The sequence below is a fragment of the Chrysoperla carnea genome, chromosome 3, assembly GCF_905475395.1.
Source record: "Chrysoperla carnea chromosome 3, inChrCarn1.1, whole genome shotgun sequence".
Lineage (NCBI taxonomy): Eukaryota > Metazoa > Arthropoda > Insecta > Neuroptera > Chrysopidae > Chrysoperla > Chrysoperla carnea.
In genome coordinates, this window is record NC_058339.1 from 25,120,369 (window position 1) to 25,146,965 (window position 26,597).

The 26,597-nt window shown below is 28.7% G+C and overlaps 2 protein-coding genes across 3 annotated transcripts; both read left to right on the forward strand.

Moving 5' to 3' along the window:
* Nucleotides 1-6,974: 6,974 nt before the first annotated feature.
* On the forward strand, nt 6,975-9,796 carry LOC123295320 (dnaJ homolog subfamily C member 22). The gene is made up of 4 exons (XM_044876627.1): nt 6,975-7,677; nt 8,571-8,718; nt 8,798-9,002; nt 9,268-9,796. The coding sequence occupies exons 1-4, from the start codon at nt 7,345-7,347 to the stop codon at nt 9,737-9,739; spliced, it is 1,158 nt and encodes a 385-aa protein (XP_044732562.1). The 5' UTR covers nt 6,975-7,344; the 3' UTR covers nt 9,740-9,796.
* Nucleotides 9,797-10,953: 1,157 nt separating this feature from the next.
* LOC123296985 (casein kinase II subunit alpha) lies at nt 10,954-26,323 on the forward strand. Of its 2 annotated transcripts, XM_044878725.1 has the most exons (5): nt 10,954-11,417; nt 13,381-13,929; nt 14,611-15,081; nt 15,872-15,930; nt 25,905-26,323. In XM_044878725.1, exons 2-5 carry the CDS (start codon nt 13,487-13,489, stop codon nt 26,123-26,125), a joined length of 1,194 nt encoding a protein of 397 aa, XP_044734660.1. In that variant the 5' UTR covers nt 10,954-11,417; nt 13,381-13,486; the 3' UTR covers nt 26,126-26,323. The 2 variants fall into 2 exon arrangements, with proteins under 2 accessions (XP_044734660.1, XP_044734661.1); XM_044878726.1 differs by lacking the exon at nt 25,905-26,323 and having other exon boundaries at nt 15,872-15,984.
* The last annotated feature ends 274 nt before the right edge of the window (nt 26,324-26,597 follow it).

Here is a 26,597-nt window from a genome sequence, read left to right on the forward strand (position 1 = left end):
TATTAAAGAGATGGAGTTGACCATCATTTCACCTTGAAACCCTACGCTAATGAAAAACTGGTATGTGGAATATATTTCTCACTTCAAATGACGGACTTTTGTTGGTTTATTTTCAAAACTATACACCTGGCCTATATAAAAAGCTATGTTAATAATGTTACCCCGTTAATAATTCGAAAGGGAACTAAAAAGATGTATAAAATCAAACCCAATGAAATATTTTGAAAAGTGTATACCTAACCATTCCCTCTTATTTGATTTTTATCAATTTTAAATTTACTTATTCATCGTAGGATTAAACTATTAAGTAGTTTTCTTAACAAAACCTATAATTGATTTTTGCCAATAAAATCCTTTTTTTAATATGCGCACGAATATAAATTGCCTATCTCTAACAGGTGTCGTGATCATTCTCCCTTAAAAATTGAACATTTGTGGGTTGTAATGTTTAGAGAACTGGTTTGATTGGTACATTTAAAACTAAGTAATAACAGTTAAACCCGAAATCAATTTTTTTTTTTTAAATATAACGATTTTTTTAAATTTATTTAACGAACATATTCTAAAGATCAAAATAGGCCTAATTTTATTTTATTTTTTTTAAATCTGTGACGTATATAATACATTTCTTTGTTGAGAAAATATAATACAAAAAACTATCGTAAATTTAATGAAACAAAAGAAATTGTAATTATTTAATTTTCAAAATACAATACATACCAATATATTATACAATAAAAAAAATTTATCTATAAATTATATAATAACTGTATCTCTATTTAATTTAAATAAACAAATTTCATAATAAATATTATAAAATTGAGTTTTATTTTATCACTTTTTCAGTAACGATGAAAACATTAAATAAATACATTCACTACACCTATCTCACAATCACTAAACTACTTCAACCTACTCAAAAAATCAACATAAAATGCAAAATTACTCACTAAAATACATTCTCTTCCAATAATAAGAAGATTATCAATTGCAATTTAAGAATGTATTATGTTTTATGAATATGTCTCAAATAATATATGCAATATGTAATAATCAGTCATCTTATTTATAACATTTTTAAAATGCACATGTATGCTAAATTTTTTCGGTAAAGTAATAATAATATTGTATGTTTCGTGTAATTTTTAACGTACACGAACTGTACTGGAGAGTTCAGTTTTGTTGTTATTATCTGAGTCATATGTTTCTACTATGTGACTCATACCCGGTGTCAACTTCATTAATGAGATGAATTGTATATGTTTGATGATGACCACTATAGTAAAGGTGATTACTCATTACCGCAAAATTTGGATGCTTTATAGTAATTGTACCATTTGTGAAAAAAATGCACTTCCTGGTAGAATATACAATATAAAAGTCAACAATGAGACAACATTTATTCGCTCCATGCATGATTTTTCTTTCAGGGAGTTACCATTTATTAATCTTGTATTGCATATATGCTTTACATTGAAAATTTAATACTATTTTGAATGTTCTAATCAGGGCCGTAACGAGGGTACATAGCGCTGGTGGCAAGTATTTAGGTTGCGCCTTATATATATCGGGATCGAATCTAACGATTTTGATGAAATTTCGAATACTGATAGTATTCAACAAATTTTATCCAATTGTGATAAACCAAGTATGTAATCCTACTAAATTTGGGTCATACTTTTCAAATTTGTGATCAAATATACCTAGCTCTAATTGGTTTCAAGAATGTGGAGTCCTGGTTCCGGAATAAAGCACATAGGCGATAGCTAGCGAAAAATTGACATCACAGATGAAAAGAATGACCCAAAATTAGTGGGTTTCAAAAAAAATTCCAATAAGATCGGATCAAATTTGCCTGTGTTATCAATAAAATCGAATTTTTTAACTTTGTGACGTCATCAGAATCCAAAACATTTAATTTTACTCTATCACAGCTAAATTTTATCCAATTTTGATAAACCAAGTACGTAATCCTACTAAATTTGGGCCATATTTTTCAAATTTGTGATCAAAATTAACCTAGCTGTAATAGGTTTCAAGAATGTGGAGTCCTGGTTCCGGAATAAAGCACATAGGCGATAGCTAGCGAAAAATTGACATCACAGATGAAAAGAATGACCCAAAATTAGTGGGTTTCAAAAAAAATTCCAATAAGATCGGATCAAATTTGCCTGTGTTATCAATAAAATCGAATTTTTAACTTAATGACGTCATCAAAATCCAAAAAATTTAATTTTGCTCTATCACATCCAAATTTTATCCAATTTTGATAAACCAAGTATGCAATCCTACTAAATTTGGGCCATATTTTTCAAATTTGTGATAAAAATAAACCTAGCTGTAATAGGTTTCAAGAATGTGGAGTCCTGGTTCCGGAATTAAGCACATGTGTGATAGCTAGCGAAAAATTGACATCACATCTGAAAAGAATGACCCAAAATTAGTGGGTTTCAAAAAAAATTCCAATAAGATCGGATCAAATTTGCCTGTGTTATCAAATCGAATTTTTAACTTAATGACGTCATCAAAACCCAAAAAATTTAATTTTGCTCTATCACATCCAAATTTTATCCAATTTTGATAAACCAAGTATATAATCCTACTAAATTTGGGCCATATTTTTCAAATTTGTGATCAAAATTAACCTAGCTGTAATAGGTTTCAAGAATGGGGAGTCCTGGTTCCGGAATTAAGCACATGTGTGATAGCTAGCGAAAAATTGACATCACAGCTGAAAAGAATGACCCAAAATTAGTGGGTTTCAAAAAAAATTCCAATAAGATCGGATCAAATTTGCCTGTGTTATCAGAAAAATCGAATTTTTAACTTAATGATGTCATCAAAATCCAAAAAGTTTAATTTTGCTCTATCGCATCCAAATTTTATCCGATTTTGATAAACCAAGTATGTAATCCTACTAAATTTGGGTCATACTTTTCAAATTTGTGATCAAAATTAACCTAGCTGTAATAGGTTTCAAGAATAGGGAGTCCCGGTTTATGACAAAAGTTACAGACCCAAAAGTTGTAAAATTTTTCCCGATATTCCGTAAAAACCATTCGGAAAATCAATCCAAAAACATGGATTTAACTTTTCACTAACTCCCTCTTGACAACCAAAAAATAAAATTACCTCTTCTGACTTTTAAATGTTAGCCCAAAAATGTAACATTTTAATGGACTACTCGTTGTGAAAATTCAATTTATGCAAAACTTGTGAACTCCACTGAAAACACATTGCAAAGCATCATATCATAAATAATATACAAACAAATGATAGAAGCCAACTACAAAAAACACCTTATATGATAATATTTATACGTCACATATCCGGATGATAAGTCATGTCATAATAATATTATTATTATTATCATTATCATCCATATGAAGTAATATGCAATTGATTTGATAAATGTCAGGTAAAATAATAATAAATGATTGGAAATCAATAAAAGATGATCAAGATGATGATCATAATGTTGCTATTGAACAGATATATCATTTAGATTTTAATAATTCATGTGAATTTCGAACAAAATATCCTGATATCTTTAATGAGATTAAACGAAACCAAAATAAATATTATAATCCTACGAGTGAAGCTGAAATGTCTATGACTGGGACTATCTTAAGTGATCCAATAGTTACATCAAAATCTATGCCAGCAACAAGTCAATTATTAGACAATATTCAAACTAAGTGGTAGGTATTTATTTTTAAAGCATTCATAATGTTATTTTGGTTTTGTAAAAGGTGGAGTGATTTTGATTTTTCAAATTATAATTAGAATAAACGAACAAAGCCCTTTTACATGCACTATTGTATAGTAGGTAAATCTTTCGTGCCTTGGGCGGCAAGAACAGAAGGGCGGCAAATTTAAGCGGAAAAAAATCTTTTAAACCGTTAGGTATAGAAATGTAAAAATTGTTCCGTATAAATAAATAAATAAACAATTAATGATTGAAATTTTTTTTCGTAAATATCACTGTTTATCCTAGTTGTGGGCTCAAATTATATAGTATAAGTATTATTATATTCGAATATCAGTTCTGTGTGGTTATATAAGAGTGGCTATCTTTCTTTACTTATGCATTCAATCTTTTGCAAAATAAATCTGTTTAATAATTCTACTATTTCAATATACGTCATATTCAATGAGAACGATATTTCAATGCAAAAATATGCGTTTTTAAAAAATTGCTTGTTAAGCATTTATCGATGGTATTACTCAATGATTCAGTGAATTAGAATGCGATTTTTTACGATGTACGTGCAGCAGGTGTTTTAAGTTAAGATCACCAACTTTATATAGTCTTGGTGTATATATTATAATTATGCAAATATTTTGCCTTTGGATACAATTCTTCACTTAAATGTATTCTTATAGCTTAGAATTCTCTCACATTTTAAATAAACGCAACGTAGCGAAATGACTCACAAATTACCAAGTTGGGTTTTGAAGAATTTTAATATTAATGTCGTTCTTTTTCAAATATAAGAAAAAATCTACTTGAGTCTATTCGTGTGAACTGTGGAAAGGTCAACATTCTGGCAGTAATGTTTCATATTCTTTTTATACATTTTTTCTTGACTGTTTTTTATTGTTGGGGGTGGGGGGTGAAAGTTGAAACACCCCCAATTTTCAAATAAATGCAGAGGCTAGTAGTGATGATGGAAAGATGACAGAGTAATGTTCTAAGCACTTAGAAAACAAAGTTTTCCATACTTTTCGTTTGATCAGGTTTATGTCATCACTACTCAGACTGTGCACTAAAGTACAAGGAGTACAATCCATAGAGATAATGATAATACTGTAGAGCTACAAAGTCGGAGTAGAGAGAGATAGATAAAGTAGGCGCGAATAGTTGTAGAGACGTAGATAAAGACAGATAAATAAAGCGCGTATTGTTGTCTTCGTTTGTCTTATATGCCTACAATTTCTATCTCCTTCTACCTGCCTCACTGCGGTCAATAATTCACAACTGCGTTTCCTATGTCTATACAGCTCTATGGTATTATCTCTATGGTACAATCCCTATGTAGCGAAAAGTAACCCCCAAGTAGCCTTAAATTGATGGCGTACATATAGTTCAGTTCAGATCATAAACTCCGTTTCACCAGCGCCATTCTATTTAATGCTATTTTGTGGACACTTTTTTGAGTCAAACAGCTATATGAGATTGTACTCTACCCTCCATACTTCCAGACAACTGCATCACCAATAAATCATATTCATATTAAAATACTAAAGATGGCATTAGTGATTTAAAAAAATTAGTTGATCCATAAAGATGATATAGCGGTTCATTTTAATAGGATATAAAACAAAAAATATTGTTCGATAAAAAAGAGAATTTCATACTTTGTTCAGATAGCGTTTTGTCCGGATCTAGTGCATGTAGCAGGCTCACAAACTAGTAAATCTGCTACCTTACACTAAATCTGTCAGTCCACATAAATGACTGATTTCAGGACCCCTACGCGATTCATCATTACTAAAGTTTTAAATACTTTATAAACAGCACTGGCTGGATTTGAACCACCAACGTTTGTGTAGTGTATTTGATATGTTATATTAAAACGATTTAGCCAATCTTGCTATTACAGCTGCATCAATTACTTCGTATATAATGAAGTGTTTCGATATAATAGGAATATCTTCCTTGAAGAAGAACTTTTCACTCTCAAAAATAGTAGATAAATATTAATAGATATATTTTTAATATAATAAAATTGAAAAAGTTTTATAACATTAATATTGAAATACATTAATACACGAAACTAAATTTCATTTCATTTTTTGGCAAATTAAATACACCTAGATTAATGCTATATTTTAATTTCATCAAATTCTTAAGAAAAGTGGATTTACGGCCAAATTAGTAAATTACCTTATAAGGCACTTGCAATATAATATTAAAAAACCATTTAATGATTTCGATTTAATTGGAGACTCTCATTCTATTATATTCTAAAGGTCCTAAAATTTTCTGGTACGCCACCATGAATAACGTATATTGGTTAGCAGGTCAAACCTATTAACCTGTTACCTACTTCTGAATTTGTATTTGTCCTCTATTTAAACATACATTTTCAACATTGCCATTTCTTGGCATCTTGTAATAAAATATAGAATAATGTAATTTTTAAGAAAAAGATCTATAAAAATTTCATAATTTCTTCCTTATAATTAAAATTCATTGATTTTCGCTATGAAATAATATCTGTATGAAGAATTTGGGTCGAAATTGTGAATACACCTGCATTCCTACTTAGTTTTTAGGATTCCGTATAGCAATAAAGCTTCTTAATTTATGTTATTTAGTGTCCGACCGAAGCCTCGACTCCAGCCACCTTCGGCCAAAAAAACCACATTCAACGAAGCCTTTGGCTTCGACCTGAAACCTGGCCAAAGTCGAAGGTTTTTATAATAAATTTTAAAATATTTTTTTCTATCATCTTTAGATCTTCTATAGATGATTTAAATTACCTTTCTATTTAATATAAACCTTCAATCTTAAAATCATTTAAGTTTCTTAAAGCTTTTTAACCTTTGGTTTCAGCTTCGGCCAAAGGTTGTAGCGCTTGCCAAAAATCGGTCGGACACTAATATTATTACTAGGAATCTAAAGTATAGAATTTTAAATATTCATAAAATAGAAATATTTATAAGCAAAAATAATAAAAAATAAATTTTACTACAAATCATTAATGAATACAATAATTTATTAAAGCAGAAAGTTCTTGGTGTGAGTCCTAAAGACCATGCCCAACATGTTATTAAAAGTTTTCAAAAATTAAAATTCTGTCAACTCAAAACTTTAACAAAACTCTGAACTTCATGTGTTGATATATAAGACTACAGAACCCTACTTTACTTAAACTTAAGATGCATGCTTATAATTCTTATAACTGTAATTTTAAAAGTAAAGCTGACGTGTATTTATTTTTATTTTTTTTTTAATATTCGAATTATGGAATTTATTGATAAGATTATTATGAAATGATCATCTAAAATTTACAGTGTAAAAACTAATTTGACATGGTCCATAAAGGGAATTTTATCCTTGAAATTAATTAAATAACTTGTGTTATCAACAAATATAATCAATCAACGTGGTTTTTACAAATCCAACAACTACCTGTTGTTATTTATTAAAGTTTTTACAAAAGTGTTGTTTTATTTATTTTACTGAATTAAAATAAAAATCACTTCTAAATCTAAGATCTCTGTTAAATTATGTCAATGAACTTGACCGTGTGAACTTCACATTTACCTAGATCAATTAAGTGTATACAATATTAATTTGTTACCTGTACTGATTAATTTAAATATTATTTTGCTATGTTATTATTGGATCAAATGCAATCGATAAATAGTAATCATATTAAAAAAAAATCAAATGTAAACAATACTGGTCCAACAAATCGAACTATTGAAGGTGGTAAAAGTGTTTTGTTAGCGTATATTTTTTGGTTGTTTGGTGGCTTATTTGGGGCACATCATTTTTATTTACGACGTGATAAACAAGCATTTTTATGGGCGACCACATTTGGTGGATACTTTGGCATTGGTTGGTTAGGTGATATATTTAAAATTAAACGCTATGTACAAGATGCTAACGATGATCCGGTGTTTATTGAATATTTTATTCAACAATTACGAAAATATAAAAAGGTAAGTTCTTTTACTTTACAATTTTTTTAATAATATAGAGCCAATTTTAGGGAGTCACAAATTTTGTCATTATGACGTATTTAAAATGACATGGCATAAATGGCATTAATCAGTTGTTTAAGTGTTAACACCTACTTTAAGTTCCGGATCCTAAATTATATGGGTTGATTATAAAAAGTTTTTATTTTCAAAGTCCTTATTCATTTTTGAAATTCAAAATCTCTTGTAAAATGAGAAAAATATCATATTTAAAAATTTTTCGAAATGAACAAGTTTTCGCCTCTATGAAATATTTTCTATTGTCCTGATGACCGAAAAATAGACGTAGGCAAAACCATTCGTCTTTGCTCGGAGCCGGTGATGATAATTTACATCTCACAAACGGCAAACCGCATGTTGATAAAACCAATGGGACAAAAAGATTAATAAATAACTTTTAACTCTTCTTCTAACTTTATCCAAATTATTTCTGTCTATCCAAAATAAAAATGAATCGTAGTTTAAGTAAAATGGTCTTTTCGGCGATAGGCGAAAACTAGGCGAATACATACTCTTGTGAATTGTGATAAAACCCATATTTCTTAAAAGGGTAGCGTTCCAAATTTGGTATAAATAATCATACGTTATAAATAAGGCACAGGCGATAGAAAGATTTATTAAGTAGAACTTGAGATATCATGTCAACCACCTCGAAAAATGTAGTTTCAAGAAAAACGCGTTCAAAGTTAAAGGGATAATTCCGGCAGAGTAACTTGGATAATAATATTACTCATTTTGGATTAATTGGCAATCCCAGATCCATAAATTGGACCTTCTTTTGCTTCACATAATATATAACGTTATTCCGATTATCAAATTTACAAATATTACTTATAAGAATTTTTCATTTTCAGCCGCCATTCTCTACAAATAGATTTATTGGCCAGTTGATGGTTGGATATTTTTGGGCGCAGCTTGTTTTATTAGCAGTACCAGAAGAAGAATTCGGTGAAATAAATTGGAAATTTTTAAACTGGTTATCACCTCTTGCGTGTGGTTTAGGTATTTTCAAAAATTAAATTTACAAAATAAATTTTGTTATTTTCTTATTAATTTGTATTTATATATCTAATTTTTTTAGGTGCATGGTTTGTTGGAAATATTGGACGGCAAAAAGGTTCTCCATGGCTAGCTATATTAGCTGCATATGTTGCATACCAAGCACGTTGGTATATTTACGACGAAACAATGTGGTTAACAATTATGTCATTTGCGGCAACATTAGCATTTGATACATTCTCAAAGGAATGGAATCGAGAACCACCGAAAAAACGTGGATTTATTAGGTAAAACATGAGGATCTCTGACAATCTTATAGCTTCTTAAAATAGGTCTCTGATCCATAGATGTCTTATCTTCGGGTGACAGGTTGTTCTCTAGGAGGGCACAGAGAACCCCTTGGTCTAGGTGCCAGGGACCCATTTGCGGTACTTCTCTTATGTTTTATTATTATAATTACTCGTTTCCCAAAAACATTACCCTCATTTTGGATTCCAAACATTAGATAAAGTTCCCATACGCAAAAATATTAAAAAATTATGTTATTTTCAGGCGCATAATAGTTTTATCAATTTGTTTCGCATTATACATGTCATTGTGGGGCAGCTACTTATATTTTAATGGAAAAATAACAGACAGCGACGGAGAAGAAATTCCAGTGTACGAAGCGATAAATCATTTCTTTAGATCGCCCTGGTGGACCGATATAAAAAGTGCAATGTTTGAAATATGGGATTATGCTCAACATCATGGTTGGTATGAAATATGGAAACAAATTATTGAAATATCCGATCCTAGTGGTGAAAATAATGCATATAGAGTGTTGGATGTATCACCAGAGTCATCACAAAGTGAAATCACAGCAAAATGGCGTAAATTATCAAAAGAATGGCATCCAGATAAAGTGAAAGATGAAGAACAAAAACGTGTTGCACAAGAAAAATTTATGGAAATACAACAAGCATATGAAATATTATCAAAAGTGAAAAATAAAAGACAACGTCGTAATAAGCAATCTATTTAATGAAAATAATTAATTTATATAGGAATGAATGGTTTTGATTGATTGGATGTAAAATGATGTGTGAATTTATATTTTTGTATTTATTATACAAATACTATTATAATTAAATTAATTAATAATAAATTTTTATTAACTTATTTTTAATAAAGGAGTAAAATATAAAATAAATTTAAACTCTCGCTTGGTCGAATAAAAACAATAAATAGCTTTTATAACAAAGTAGGTGTACCAGGAACACGTGGGCTTCGTAGTCCAGGATTCAAAAGACAAATGAAACAAAGTGCATATGAGGTAATTCGAGTAAGCTCGTAATCGATTAAAGAGTCTTCGAAAAAAGATAACCCTCTTTCGTTAACAACTACCATAAGTATGTAAAATGGAAACCGTAAGTAAGCCAAATGAATTTCATTGAGGGTGGAAATATGCGTCAGCTGATTATGTAATGAAAAAATATATTTAATAATGTGAGAGTTGCTAGCTCCAGAAATGGATTGTACTCAGGAAAATAATATAAAAAAACTCATATGCTCTGATTCTGCTCTTTTCTTTTTAAGGTATGCAATTTTTCCCTGTAAATAGCATTCTTCCCGTTAAAATAGGGAACTGGACATTACCAGGGCAAATCAAAGGTGTCGCTAAGATGAAAATATTGAGAAGAAATCAAGATACTAATTAGGGGCACAGGGACGAGCTTTTGACTCAAGCATGAATTTATCATGAACATTTTCAATTGTTTTCAATCACTCAGACCGCCTGATGCGCAGTACAAAGTACGCAACGGCCGATGACTAGACCACGGAGGTTAGGGAGAAGGAGAACGATCGCTAAAGCATTAGCGCGCCTGTCCCTGAAAAATTTGTAGAATTTATAGTTCATTTTTCAGCCATCAGTCGCGCTGTCGTCAGTAAGTAGTATCTGCGAGTTTAGCTGTTTATGAGTACAAGTAGATGAAGTTAGTACCATTCAAATTTATAAAGTAGTATAGATAAATTTATAAAGTAGAATAGATAATTTATAATTTATTCATTAGTAAATAATAATAATTTCATTATTTGCTTTTTTTCCTTTGAATGATATTATTAAACGTTGATAGATCATTTGAAATTAGCGCACAACAGACCGCTTTTAATGAGAAAACTTAGCGATCCCAGCGCCTCACTTATTTTATCCATATTTTGGGGACAATATTTTCTATAGCGATCGTTTTCCTTCTTTATAACCTCGATGGACTAGACCTAGCCCAGATAGGCGCCTTAAATTCAGCTACGGGTGCTTATAGCTCAGCAGCCCAGCATAATAGTTTCACGTCCTTATATATATATTTGTTCTTGCATTTGGTTCTTTGGTTATAAAACGGTAAGGCAAGTAACAGCATTACCAACACGATATACACATAATACATACATATATGACAATTTATATCATTCAAAAAATAATAAATTTATGTTAAATAAGCTTCTACAAATATTGAATACAACTAGTGATAAATTATTAATATTTTATTAATTTTGTGTTAAATATAAGTATTTATGGTTTATCACCCAACCAGTTGATAAATATAATGGGTAACTCAAACCAATAACACATAATTTATATAAAACATAACCAAAAAATATCAAAACAAGTTTATATTTTCTGTATATCTTTTGTATCTAACCAATAATAAAAACAATTTAAGGTAAGCACTCATTCTAAATAATTTTAATATTATTAAATTGAAAGTTATACTTTACCTAAATTAACATACTTTTTATTCCTGTAAAGTATTTTGTATAATTTTAAAGTAATTGACGTTAAACCGTTATGCGAAGACAGATTCGTCAATAAAGTACAAGGTGGTGAGAAATTAGTAAAATTTTAACACGTTTATTGAAATTTGTATTAAATTTTTACCAAATGATAAATTTTTCTTATAACAGAACAAAAAGCTTAGAAAATTATATAATATGAAATTACTTCTGTAATAGCAATGCCAACATGACTTTTTTTTAGACACATAAAAAAAAATTTATTCTACTCAAATTTTATTTCATTAAAAATTGAATTTAATGTAAAAATTTATAAATATATGAATATTGAACATTCGCATTAGTTTATCAGATAACAGGAAGGAAATATTTAGTCTAGAATGGGACACTACACCAAGGTAACTTTATTTTTGGCAATTAAGTCCAGAATACTTGCATGAAGCGATTACCGGGGGAGAAAAATGTTAACAAATTTATAGCTAACACGTTTTAATACTATTATAAATTTTGGGAAAATCATTCTAGACTCATGAAAGAAGTTAGATTCATGTATAAGGCTTAGTTAAACTTATTACCTGTCCCCAAGTCATATGCTAGCCCTGGACGACAATTTCAATAGTACAACTCCATCTTATTTGGGAGTGACAGTTTTTCTTTTATCGAATTCCATTGCATTACTATTCTAACTAGGTCTTCTGATTATTGCTTTCCAATTTGGTTCTGTACTGACATAAATAATGAACAAGAAGTAGACCTAAAATGTGATTTGTTATGACAATTTCGATTGATTAAATTTCAGAATCTGGACAGTGCCCCTAAAGTCTGTCTGTATGCTTCTCAAAGATATCGTTGTAAAAAAGCACAACGATAATCAAATACTGCAAATAATCATTTTGGCAGTCAGAACGAAAACGTGCGATAAAGAATATTAATTTCACCATTACGAATAATATTTACAATCCTGTTAGGTTAAGGGATTGAAAAGCCAGAATTAAAAATTTTGATAGCAGTTTAGATGCGTTAAGTTAAATAAATATCAATACAAACAACCGGGGATTAGACACTTTGGATGTAGATTGGGGCCATTATTTATTGTGAGTAAGTTACTCAGAGTAACCTTTAACTTATAAATGGTTACTCTTAGTATTTGTAACCGAAAATGTATCGTAGAAAAGTCCACCGTTTGCGAGTTACTAAACGTCTTAATACGTACTTAGAGGTCTTAATACTCAAACAGAGCTCAACTTTCATACATATTTTTGTAGTAAATTCTTGTTCTTTGCCTTCTAAAATTGCTTTTTAACTTTTGTTTGGAGAGTTTTTTTCCATTCCTCCCATTTTTGGTACTTGATTTTACAATTTGTATACCCTGTTTTTTTGAAATATATATTCAGGTATACTAATTTTAGTCCCAAGTTAATGCTTAGAAATATTGACAATACGTACAAAATTTTGGTATAGGTGTTCATAAAATAACCTAATTAGTCCATTTCCGCATGCCTGTTCGCCTACCTGTCTGTCATCACGACAACTCAATAACGAAAAACGATATCAAGCTGAAAATTTTATGCTCAGTTTTCAAATTTTTATTAACGAGTATAGTAAAAAATGTAAAGGTTGAAAAATGCTTAGAATCGTCTAAAATGTTAAATAAAGAATGTGGTGTCCGAACCGAAGGGAACCTCTGCCCCCCAGAAGCGTAAATCAAAAAAAGGACAAATTCGCCTGAATATGATTTTGTTCAATAGACTCAGACAAATATTTTCCATTGGCTCCCATACATATCGACTTACAAGGAGTCGGTTCCTGGGTTAAATGCCATATTTCTTCAATTAATAAGCTAATTTGGCTACTAAATTTTGAAGTTATGCAAAATTTTCGTGTTTGTTTCAGATTTCTTTTATAAAAACGACTATTTAAAGAAACTATAAACTACAAATAAAATATTTTGAAGAACCAAATGTTAAGACGTTAAAATAAAACAAGAACTGTAGCAGATATGGCAGTAGTAACAAGTCGAGCTCGTGTATATGCTGAAGTGAATGTACATAAACCACGTGAATATTGGGACTATGAAAATCATGTAGTACAATATGGTCAACAAGAAGATTATCAATTAGTACGTAAATTAGGTCGTGGTAAATATAGTGAAGTGTTTGAAGCCATTTACATGAATTCGAATGAGAAAGTTGTTGTAAAAATATTAAAACCGGTTAAAAAGAAGAAAATTAAACGTGAAATGAAAATATTAGAGAATTTACGTGGTGGTGTTAATATAATTACAATGTTAGCAATGGTTAAAGATCCAGTATCACGTACACCAGCATTAATATTTGAACATGTGAATAATACAGACTTTAAAGAGTTGTATCAAACGTTAACAGATTTTGATATTCGTTATTATAATTATGAATTGTTAAAAGCGTTGGATTTTTGTCATAGGTAAGACGAATAATTAGTTTATGAACATTAGATAAATAAGTTTTACTAGTCAACCCGTTCGGAAATTCGTACCAAATCGCTCTGATGTTTCAAGTGGATATCGATATCTATCGAAAAAGTGACTCGTCCTTTAAAGGACATCTTCTTAGACGATTTTAAATCTCAAATTTATGAGAAGAGGTACATTTTTAGACCATTTCCTCCATTATCCGGCGCGATAAGCTTTAAAATGAGGGGTAGATAATGTAATTTGGTAAAGAAATAAGGAAGATCTCGCTGACCGACAGAAAAACATTCTAGAGAAATAATTTATAAGATTAAAAGACATAAACAAAAAAAAATTTGGCCTTTAAAAATTCGAAGAAAAATAATGTTGGTCTCGATATTATATGGCGTCCCCCAATTCCCCTGTGGGAACATTCTTATCATTGCAAAACCCCTGAACTGAACCGTTCGCTGACTTAACTTTGGAGAAATTTGATAGAGCTTACTTGCGAAAATCTCTATAAAGTTAAGATTAAATTAAGAGAATTTCCGCCAAAATCGCTGTACTGATCTTATTTAAACTTAGCTAGAAGCTAGGATATAGCTTTCTGTACGGATATAGATTCTTTTAACTACGATAGACGATATCGCGGTAACATTTAGGCAATTATTATTTATATTTGTTATTATTTTTAGCATGGGAATAATGCACCGTGATGTAAAACCTCATAACATAATGATTGATCATGAAAATCATAAATTACGTTTAATTGATTGGGGTTTAGCTGAATTTTATCATCCTGGGCAAGAGTATAATGTACGTGTTGCATCCAGATACTTTAAAGGACCTGAATTATTAGTGGATTATCAATTATATGATTATTCATTAGATATGTGGTCTGTTGGTTGTGTGTTAGCATCAATGATATTTAGAAAAGAGCCATTTTTTCATGGTCATGATAATTTTGATCAATTGATACGTATTGCAAAAGTATTAGGAACAGAAGAATTATTTGAATATTTAGATAAATATCATATAGATTTGGATGCAAATTATAGTGATTTAATTGGACGACATTCAAAAAAACGTTGGGAACGTTTTGTACATAGTGAAAATCAACATTTAGTATCACCAGAAGCATTGGATTATTTAGACAAATTATTAAGGTACGTATTGTATTTATAAGTATAATTTTGGTATTTTAGTACAATTAATATTATTTGGTACAAATATGGCGATCCTTAATAGTCGAATTATGTAATAGGGTATTCTACTATTTTTGAAAAAGTACTTCAAAATGTTGATTTTGCTAATAAAAAGCCACAAAAAATTTATTTCGGAAAAATACACACGCTTTCTTGCCAAAAACTTAAATTAAATTTTAAACCTTTTTTAACTGTCAAAAACTTGAGCATCCAATTATTTGATGACGTAATATGGGTATCACTATACGAAATAACACTAATAATTTTGACAGATATATTCATAGACATCTGATTATAATAAATATAAATACTTATTATCTATGTATACATTATACCCAGCTATCTACACTGAACTAACTGATGGTCTATGACTCATACCGCTATGACATCACAGCAGGGCTTGCCCACGTTTTAGGTCACCTGATACACAGTTTAAAAATTACGATTTTTAATTTTAATATTTTATAAGAAAAAAGTGCTTTTATGACTCGAAATCAGAATATTTAAGTATATTTTTACATAAATTTTAACTTTTTTCAAATTTCATGATTTATTTTTGACTAACGATAATACCCTATTAATATTATTTTGTATAAATATGGCGGCCCTTAATAGTTGAAACACGTAATAGTTACGTAATTAGTTCCTGTATATTTTCAAAGCCACGTGCTATTCTAAACTGATGATTACAGACACCCCTATTCTGTAGTTTTTACTAATTTATTTATTTTCCTAAATTATTTTTTTATAGATACGACCATGCCACAAGATTGACGGCAAGAGAAGCAATGGAGCATCCATATTTTGCTCAATTTAAATAAACAAATATATGATATATTATATATGAATGTTGTTAAGTAAAGCTCAATCAATAATATTATTATTGATTGAATTTGGAAAAAAAAAATAGAATAATATATCATTTTTTTGTTATTATTAATAATATATTTTTATATTTGACAATGATTTTTGTTACCAATAATCTTCGAATCAAACAAAACAAACCATTATTAAATGTATATTGATTATCATCAATTTAATCAATTATTTTTCATTTAATTTTGTTAAATAAATCTTAATTATTATTTTTATTTCAGAAATTTTATTATCTATAAATTTGTTAAAAAAATGTTAATTTTTTTTAGCAATACTGTTGCTATTAAAATTATTTACCGAGTATTGTTCGTTGTCGATAATCTCCTGTTTTTCAATAAATAAATTTAATATATATAAACTTTTTATTGATTAACTAAATTAAAAATATCATGTTATCATATTTAGCTTTAGGCTTTTTATTATTTAAACTAATTGAAATTGGTAAATGTATTTTGGTAAGTAAGTAATGAATATTACAGACAGCTTGGTTTATTTACCCAAACTATTAATTTCGCTCATAAAGCTCCGCTTTTGACGTTTGTTTAGTAGTGCATCACATTATGGTCACTACTCGGATAGAAATCTATTTTATATCATTGCTTTAAAAATTCTGCACATGTGATATCTCGTACGATTACGTTAAAATCTGCGATACTAACTTTTAAAATAAAGCATTAGAAGTGCAATTAAATATTTTTTAAATTCTTGAGAAGAATTTGTAAATGTAGTCAATTCAAAAGCAAAAATTTTTTTAAATAATTTTAAACAAAGTTATAGATTATGAAACTTCTGAAACACATTTATTTATTGAATAGATAAATTATTTTTTTTATGATATTAAAAGCAAAATTGTTTTTTTTTTATTATTATAAATTACATTTATATAAACATTTTGAATTTGATTCAGTTTCATTGAAAATGTATTAAGAAAAACCAAAACATGCAAGGAGCGATCTGTTGGTAGTACCAGCGATTTATAGTACAAAATAATAGATTTTGTCAGATAGTGATAGAAAAAGAAAACATTTTTTTACATATTTCTAATGATAGGGAACATATATACAGGCACAAGCAATAGAAAAATGTGTAAAATAGAAAAATGTGTTATTCAAATGATTGCAGACTGTAAAACTTTGTTCTCTTGGTTTTAAAAACAAATGTTAATTTTTACCTATGCATTAATGCGTTATGCATGTTATTTTATACATTTTCTGTTGCTTGTGGCTGTATATATGTTCTCTATCATTGACAGACTGTAAATAATTGTTTTTTTTTCTGTCACTATCTGACAATCTACAACAAATTTCTCGTACGATCATTTTGTTTAATTAATGGACACCAGACTCTTAAGAACAGTAACCATATTACTGATTGCCGAAACAGATTTCTCTCTGTGTGCATGAACTTGTAAACAGTGCGGGATTAGATTATGACTCATTTGAAAATTCACTTTGTGACTTTTTGTTCAATACATAAACTAAAAGTCATTCATTTGATTTAAAACATAGTATATGCAAACCAATAATTGGTTGGTTTACGTTGCAATTTTTTATTAACATTTTTGTATTCACTAAGTAAAACTTAAATTACCTAATTAGTAATTGAGTATAAACGGACACTCAAATAAAATTGAGGTTTGTTTTAAAAAATTAGGAGACAATAAATTAAATTAAATATATTTATTTAGAAAAAAATTAATAATTGTATACTTAGTATAAAATAATATGTTACTTAAGTTTATAAATAATATAAACAAGGTCTCATTAGGTCTCATATTTATAAAACAGCGAAAGTTTGTGATTTTTTGAAAACAGTTGATTTAAAAGTCACTTTATACATGTTATGCATAAATATTGTTAAAACTATGTTATTTTATTGAATAGTGTATTGGGAAATATGTCGGTGACGTGGTTACGCCTGAAAATGAATATTGTAATGAAAAAATATATGAAATTTTCATTTTAAAGGGAAAATATAATTGCAACAATCACATTGTAGCAGATTAATTTCTTGTTGAATTCAATACATATCACGTTTTTATTTTAATTTTGCGGTTTTTTAACTGGAAAACTTCCCAATGCATTTATAATACAATACATTCCTATGCGGCTACCTCGAAAAAATAACCACAGACTTCACCGTTTTACCGAAAAGCTCACAAAGTTTACATTCATTGAATTTAAATAATTTTCTTGATTGCACAGTATTGTATAAATGACTGGAACTGCCTAGAAATCATTTATCATTGTTTATGCAATAAGTGTCACCTAGAAAATCATAAATTCATCAATATAACAGCTATCCTGGAAATTTTGCAGTGGCCTCTTGGAGCATATATTTTTAAGCATATTTTTTAAGCATAATAATATACAATGACTTATGAATCAATCGCGTAAGAGAAATATTGTTATAGTTAACAATTGTTTTTAACCTTCTGATATAAAATAATACTAAAGTGAGAACTCCCATTGCATTCTTTTTAAGAGATAGTCTGGCTTACGAAAGCAGTATGTTTGCTAAAATATTCGAAGATTTTTGCTTTCTGTAAGTTATATTTATTATTCGAGTAGTTTCGAAAGATAAAATATAAACTTCTCCATATTAAGCATATTTATTACTGCGGTACTGATTCATAGCAGGCTTATAACTACATTTTTGGAATCCATGGCCACCAAAAGGTGACTGACTTGCCACAGCCTCTCTCAAAAATTATACTTTCTGAAATTTCATCGCTATAGTTTGTTTGAGTACTGCATCTCTTGCCGTAAAAACCAGTTTTTAATAATACCATACTTAGTTCCAACTTTTTGTAACTATACTCTTCCATTGTACTTTTTTTGCGTAAACGCATTAAAACTGAGAAAACCCAATAATATTGTTGCTTGCCGACGCCATATTGACAGTGTGTGGGTTTCAGCGTCAGGTGACAGAAAGTGGAATTAAATTTGAATGACTAAGCTTTTTACAATTTTTTTAAAGAGCGTGTAAAGTATTAAAGCTGCCCTGTTTGAATCCAATTTTTAATCAAATTTAAAGCCAAAGTTAGATACGGTACCAGTAACATATGAAAAAAATTTTATTCGAATTGTTTTATTTTTTGGATTTGTGAAATCCAAAGTAAACATGAGTTACTGGTTTCGTGTAACTAAGGCTATACAAAAAAACAAAAAATAATTCATGTAATGTAAGGATATATTTTCTCGCTGGCGTAGAAAGCGCAAGTAAATCCTTAAGAAGAAATCCATCAATTCAGATCCAGGTTAAATTTTCACAGCAAAAGCATTGTACAAAGTATTATACAATGCTAGCAATTGTAAAAGTATTTATTAATTTGTTTTTTTAAACCAAACGTAGTGGTTCGCAGTGATAATCTACTTAGACTGAAATCCCCATTCAAAATTTTGAAAATATTTTTTATATTAACGAAAATTCATGATAAAATAAATTAAATTAAGAAGCAAAGGTTATAGTCAAAGAAAAGTATTACACCACCATTTTGATCGAAAAATTACACCTTAGGCAAAAACTCGTAGAAGGCAAGATCATTTATGGTGGGAAGGAATAAAGTATTATTTTCTCTTGATGAATATCAATTAAAAGGACTCTCAGAATACAATGAGGAATAATCAATGACTCTCATTGATAACAAGATAAAGAATTGCGATAGGCCTTTTCATCGATTTGCTATTGTTTCGGACAGTTGTGAACAAACTATTCGAGTAAAGAAAATAAAAATCTTTTAACTTTATCAAATAGGGCTTTTTGACCAAGACAGAAGACATGTGATATGTCTTCACTTGAACAGTTTTTGACATCTGCCCGAAACAAAAAATAATCATTTTTTTAAATGAAAAGATCTATTAAATAAGTACGTCTAACTGGACAATCAGAACGAATCACTCAACAACGATTTTTTTTCTATTTGGCTGAAAATGAATGTTTATATTTTTATGAACAACGAATAAACTGAATAAACACCAAAAACAAAAGGACACCACCACCTACAAAGCCTTAGATAATACAAAGCTAAAATAATGTTAACTTTTGGTAAACAATAGAGGTTTACTACAAGTTAATGTAACTATAGCTTGATGTGTAGTGATAGTAGGTCCACGGATGTAGTTGACAAGAAGAAAATTTTTTTATTATGAATTGTTATTATTTATAAAAATCCATGTTTTGTTGATATGCAGGGATTTCATATCAGAATATAGAATGTTAGAAAATGGCTGTTTTTATATTTATAAAACAGAAGAAACATAAGCAGTAATTTTGAGATAGTGGAAACCACGACTGTAAATAAATCGTTTTTATATATTGCCTGGAGATTCCCGCGGAATGAGTTCATAACGGGGTTAATACTGCTTACGAATGGTTTGCGAATCATTCAATTCATGTATTGTATGTCAAATGAGAAATTGACATACAAAAGCCAATAATATTTTTCTCTTGTTCACTCCAACCGTGGACACACTGTATATTTATAAATATATTTAAATAAAATTTTTTATATGTTATATAATTATATTAAGAAAAATTAAACATGTATGATTTAGATGTGTACTAGAATGTATATATTATAAGTCTCTAAAAAATAGAAAAAAATTTTCCCTATATTAATTTTTCTTATTTATAACACCAGGTGTAGAGTTTTTTTGTTTTAAATAATGCGTAATTTTAATTTTTTTTTACGCATTTACGTAAAAAAAACTCACATTCCAATACTTTCTTAAATAAAGGTGGCTACACGCAATTCTGACAAGTTTGTATAATCAATATTATTATACAAGCAAACTTCTGTTGGTTCATTTTTTGCAAACATTTTAACTGCACCAATTACTTGAGAACTTCTTGAGAATAGACTTTCTAGTTTCTCGACCTTTTTTTATTTCTCGAAGCACTAGAATTGCCGACCAAAGTTTCGCTAATATTACGAACAATTTTGAAATTAAAAAAAAAAACGATATGCTGTTACCTACCTAGTTACCTAATCTAGACCAGCTAAAGTTTTTCCAATAATCAGCCCCGAATGTTAAAGTTACTATGTAATCTACTGTACTTGTTTTTGGTTTTTTTGATTTTTTTAATACAATTTTTTTATTTATTGTGCAAAAAAACTAATGTAGATGCATAAATATGTTAAGCCATTGGGAACAATATTATTAAGCGAATTTTATTGATTTATTTCATCTACGGAATCCTGCTTGTCCAAAATTTTATTTATTTTTTGATATGATTAATTGTTGTAAACTAATGGATAGTGGGGATAAAAATTAATTAACTCATTAATAATTTTCGCTTTTTTCTATTAGTATTTATAAAATATCCATAAAATTATATTGTTTGATTGTTACTGTATATTTATTCCAAAAATGGTGGCTGCATCTCAATTTGATTCAATACTTTTTTTAAAAACATTAATTAATTTAGTAACACATATCTTAATTGGTATTTTCACATATGATATGTTTAAACACAGTTTGAACTTTAGTTCGACGGAATTGAAATTGCATGGAATTTTTTGCACTATTGGGGTAATTATTACTGATTTATTTCTATTATTATTTTTAATTTACAATTTTCTAGATGTCTATTTTTCAGTTATTTTACCGAGGCTAACATTTAAAAAAAAATACGTTTTTAAAGCACTCAGTTTAGTTTAAGTGGTTTGATTACTTTGTACTATTAGGCACGAAAACAAATTTTAAAGTTCAAAAAGTTGGCCTCGGTAAAATAACTCAAGTATAGACATATTATCTTTCTTTTTGAGCTACGAAAAATTTAAAATTGAACAATTTTACAAGCTTTTATTTAATTTCAACTGTACGTTATTTTTAATCAAATCTGGCAAGTTAAATTTGACCCATTTCCCGATTTTCGATTGAGCAGAAAGCTTTTCATGCAAATGTAAATCGTATGACAATGCATTTTATGTTTTATGTTTTATTATTCAATGTGTGACCTGATTTTCCCATCGCTTCCATAATATTTGATATCCTTCTGTGTCACAAAAAACGCACATTTTATTATATCTCTATGAAAAATCGCGTGTTTTTTTGACACATGCATTGTTTAATTTTAAATTAACAACTTTAATTAAAAATCCTCTTTTGGAAACAAACTTCTATTGTACTAGAAAATAGAAAATCATTTTTCTTATGAGTCACTTATACATGACTACTTGATATTTTAAATTGAGAGCGTCCTGCTTTTACAAATAGACATGAAAGAGTGGCTTAAGAAAAATTATTTTATACTTTTCTGTATAAAAAACTTGTATGCAAAAAAGTATTTTTTATTTAAATTACTTTTTCTCTGATTTACCAATGGTATGTATAACATATAGGTACGTAATATAAGTTGCCTATTTATTAATATTATGAATCAACTATTATAACATGTACCGTTTCATTTAATTAACAATTAATTGTTTATAAGTAAATAGAAACATTTGTGCAACTAACTAATGGGTTACAAATGATAGTTGACTTCTAAGAAACACATCCCACAAGGTGTTAGCAAAAATGTATGCTTTATTTCATTTCCCTTAATCTTTTACATAATTAACTGTTCTTTTTTTATGTCTTAAAATATTTCCTCACTAATGCGAAGAATTCTTTAATTTAGCCCTAGAATAGTTTAGATTATATATGCTCACTAATCCGTAATCGAGAATCTGATGAGTGGTAAAAATTTACGAACAGAAATTTCTAGAAATTTTTGGATTTATCTGAACTACGTTATTTTAAAGATGGGTGTTATAAATATGATCGCTATGTGTGTGTGTTTGTGGCATCAAATGTAGCTCCTAAACAGATGAATTTATTTTGATTTTGAGCTATAAGAAAAAAACTGCATTTGTCAGGGATTTTTAAAATTTTATAAATTTCACTTGTTATCATTATTAATTGCCTAATTAATATTGTAATCTTTAGGTATGATTTATGGATAAACAATTTGATTGTTAAAAAACTTGTTAAAAATTGATAAAATTTTTGTAATTTTTGTTTGATTTATTTGTTTACCTACTGATAAAAAAAAATTGATAGACACGGATGTTTCCCATAAACTATTGAGAGAAATCCAGTGGCGGTCCGAGGAGTTTTTCTCTTCCAATAGTATTTTAAAAAATCACTTTCTTCACATCCCTTATATTGACTGTGTTTAGTTGAACCGAGCGCTCGCTAAAGAAAGTGCTAGTATCGACACCATATATGATAATCCATTTTTTTAGTTTAGTAGTTTTAATTTGTTGATCTATAGTGCTTAGTTGGTCTATACTGCTTTATACTAATCGCATCTGATAATATTAAGAAAGTGAAAGGGGTAAAATTTGTTTTCTCAAAAAAAATATTAAGCCCTAAATTTCCGAGAAAATCTAATTTAATAAATTATACTGAACAGAACGATCTATCCTCTTCTGTTGGCTTCTAGGACCTATCCTCTTCTGTAGGATATTCCGGCCATCAGCCATAGGCCGTTGGTCGATCCACCGGCAACAAGACAGGTCAACAGAAGTGGATAATCATTTTTTCTTTTCTTACATCTTCAGTTCTGTATGTTACATGTATTTTATTGCAGGACTCGTTGAGGTACGTCGGTTGAGATTGGTATGAAAAGAAGCGCAATAAACCAATAACTTGAACTTTACTACGAAACGGTAACATTCTATCTCTTATAGTTTCGCAGAAAAGCTCTGAAAATCCCAAGGCACTAAATTGCATAATTAAGTTTCTAGAAAATTTCTCCGAAAACGGCAAAAGATAGAAGGTTTCCTACCGATGTATAGTTTTGAATTAAAAGTTATAGTTTTAAATTTCATAATTTTGGGACGTGCAGTATATGGAGTGTGTATTTTGCACCCCCTAATTTGTTATAAATATTTTTATCTTTTTAATCTTTATACGTGACTTAAATAAACTAAATTTTATCAATTCTTATGTTAAATAAAAAACAAAACTATTAATAAATTGATTTAAAAAATTTTTTTAATTGATTCTTAAAAATTTTTTAAATTTTTGTACGTAATATGATTGATTATTTAACATATTGACTTTTAACTTGATAATTAATCTTCTTTTGTTTGTAATTTATTATCGCGCACGTAAATTTCATTCAGATATAATCGTCTAGAATTTTACGTAAATTGTTGTAGAAAATCTTAGATTGTTTTTTATTTTTCTTGAAAAAAAATTCATGAAACAACAGTGCTCTATCCCTTAGATCATATTTCCTCCTCATTTTAGATGCTTGTTATTATTAGATTTCTTGTATTGAAATGGGATTTTTATTTTTTCGTGTTTTTGACACATGAAAATAACACATATCCTTAAATTAACATTAAGTAAATTCTAAAAAAAATTAGCAACCCTATAACTCAATTTTGTGGAACTGTAAATGTGCAATAAGTTTTCAAAATCCAAAAAGTTGAAAACCTCAAAACCCATTATTCATCTCTGTTTATCAATTCGAAATAGCCGTATTTTTTTCGTGAATTCCAAAAATTTAAAAAGATGAATTTTATGTTGGAACCAACGCAGTGCCAGCCTTATAATCTATGTGGTGCTCTCGAACAAAATCTTTCACAGCGCTCTTTTCAAAATTATAAATGCGAATATTATTTAGATTTTGAAGATTTTCATTGAAAATAAGTCGTTATTGTTTGTGCTCAGCACTTTCAATTAGCCGTCAAACGACCCCACACGAATAGATAAAGTTTTTTTTTTTTTTAAACTAATTTCTTGTGACTTTCCCAACTAGGCTAACTATATAGACCAATAACTCGAAACCAAATAACAATGTTCAACCTCGCGTTAAATAGTTTTGGAATTTTGAATTCTTGGAATCTGTTTTTCTCCGATTCGATTATAGTAGCTTCTATATTCTATTCTATTATTTTATGCAAAAATAGAAATTTAAAGATAATAAGTTGACAAGTAAATTAAACTATTTAAATAAATTTTCTTAAATTCATTGAAATATTTATAATGTTTTTGATTTGCAGTATTTATTTTTAATGGCCGAAGGATTTTTAGTATTTTCAAAAGATAATGTATGGACATCAATGTGCAAAAGGAATGCAAATAAAATATTACATATTGCATTATTTACAATTGGATCAGTTCTGGCTGTAATTGGTGTTGGTATTGAAATATATAATAAACATCCAAAAAAACATTTCACAACTAGCCACGGTATTACAGGTAAAACCAAGTTTCTTATCTTTATTGCATACCTAGTTAAAATGAACTAATAATTAACGAAATCGACATATAGTTTGTCTATATTTTAATCTAATTAGGAAGATAATTGAATGTACCTAATACAAATATCGTTATATCCGACACTAAATTAAAAGCATAGTCCATTGTCCGACAACTTGAAAATTGCGATTTTCTGCAATTTTTTACTCGAGTTTTTTCAAAAAAATCTAATTAAAGCCTGCAGTTCCAATTGAAAACTTCTAGCCGAGTTAAAGAAAACACCCTACTTCTTGGAATAACATGTTGAAAACATTAGAACTACTTACCAATATCGGAGCTAAGTGCTACGACATTGTCGTACCCAGTTTTGGACTTAGGTGGGGAGGAGAATGCAGGAATTTTTTGTCTAGATGTGGGGAGGGGATAAAATGCAAAATTTTGCCCTAAGAATTTCATAAATTCAACATTATTTTGGTGTAATATTAAACCAATGATAAATCCAATCTGTGGATAGAGAGTCTGCCCTACCATTCCCTGGGTACACCCATGTATACTCATGATAATCTAAATGTTTTCAATATCAAAAGAATCTCCAACCCACTGACAATTTTATGATTATAAACTTGAATTAACTAAATGTATTTATTTTTTATTTTTTAGGCTTCATATCAATTATTTTGGTTGTAATTTCGTGTCTTAGTGGTGCGTTAATTGAAGCAGCTGATAAATTATTTCCAAGTGTACGGCGTGTTATATTTAAATTTGTTCATTATTTAATTGGCTTAATTGCATTTATTATTGGAATCGTATCTACTTATTATGAATGTCCGTCCGATGATTTAGTGGTTGTTCTCATATTAATTACAATATTATCACTTTTGAATTCATTTAAATCATTATACACTACAACAAGATCATTACTTTAAGCAGGGATATCCGGAGACAATAAAACGCAGACAATATTATTATATTTGTTCCATCAGGGAAGCCATAAAGTTTCTGGTTCAAATATCGTACGTCTCCATCGAGACAACTATCATTCGAGCAACCTTAACTTCTGTACTGCAGTCTTAAACACACCGTATTCAGACACGTGCCTAACTGAGTCAAATATTTAGATTAAATATTATAAATGTTGTTAATAAAAAATTAACTTTATAAATTTATATTAATTATTTTAATTGTTGAATTTTATTTCTGTATTTAAACATTTATTTTTTATTAAATAAATTATTATTTTTTATACATTTTCATTATTTATTTAAAACAGACTCTAGTAAAAATAATTTTCATTTTTCAACCAGTATTCGTTAGGTGCAAAACATGGGTACTGGGTAGCTCCTAAAGTAGCATTTGTTAAAAATGTAGGCAATATTATTACATAAATGGTAGAAGTTA

Coding starts and splice junctions, on each gene's coding strand:
- LOC123296985 (XM_044878725.1), top strand. CDS start 13,487: ATGGCAGTAGTAACAAGTCGAGCTCGTGTATATGCTGAAGTGAATGTA. Junction 15,082..15,871: donor TATTTAGACAAATTATTAAG/GTACGTATTGTA, acceptor ATTTTTTTATAG/ATACGACCATGCCACAAGAT. Junction 15,931..25,904: donor GGAGCATCCATATTTTGCTC/AATTTAAATAAA, acceptor GTCTTAGTGGTG/CGTTAATTGAAGCAGCTGAT.
- LOC123295320 (XM_044876627.1), top strand. CDS start 7,345: ATGTTATTATTGGATCAAATGCAATCGATAAATAGTAATCATATTAAA. Junction 7,678..8,570: donor AATTACGAAAATATAAAAAG/GTAAGTTCTTTT, acceptor TTTCATTTTCAG/CCGCCATTCTCTACAAATAG. Junction 9,003..9,267: donor AAAAAACGTGGATTTATTAG/GTAAAACATGAG, acceptor TGTTATTTTCAG/GCGCATAATAGTTTTATCAA.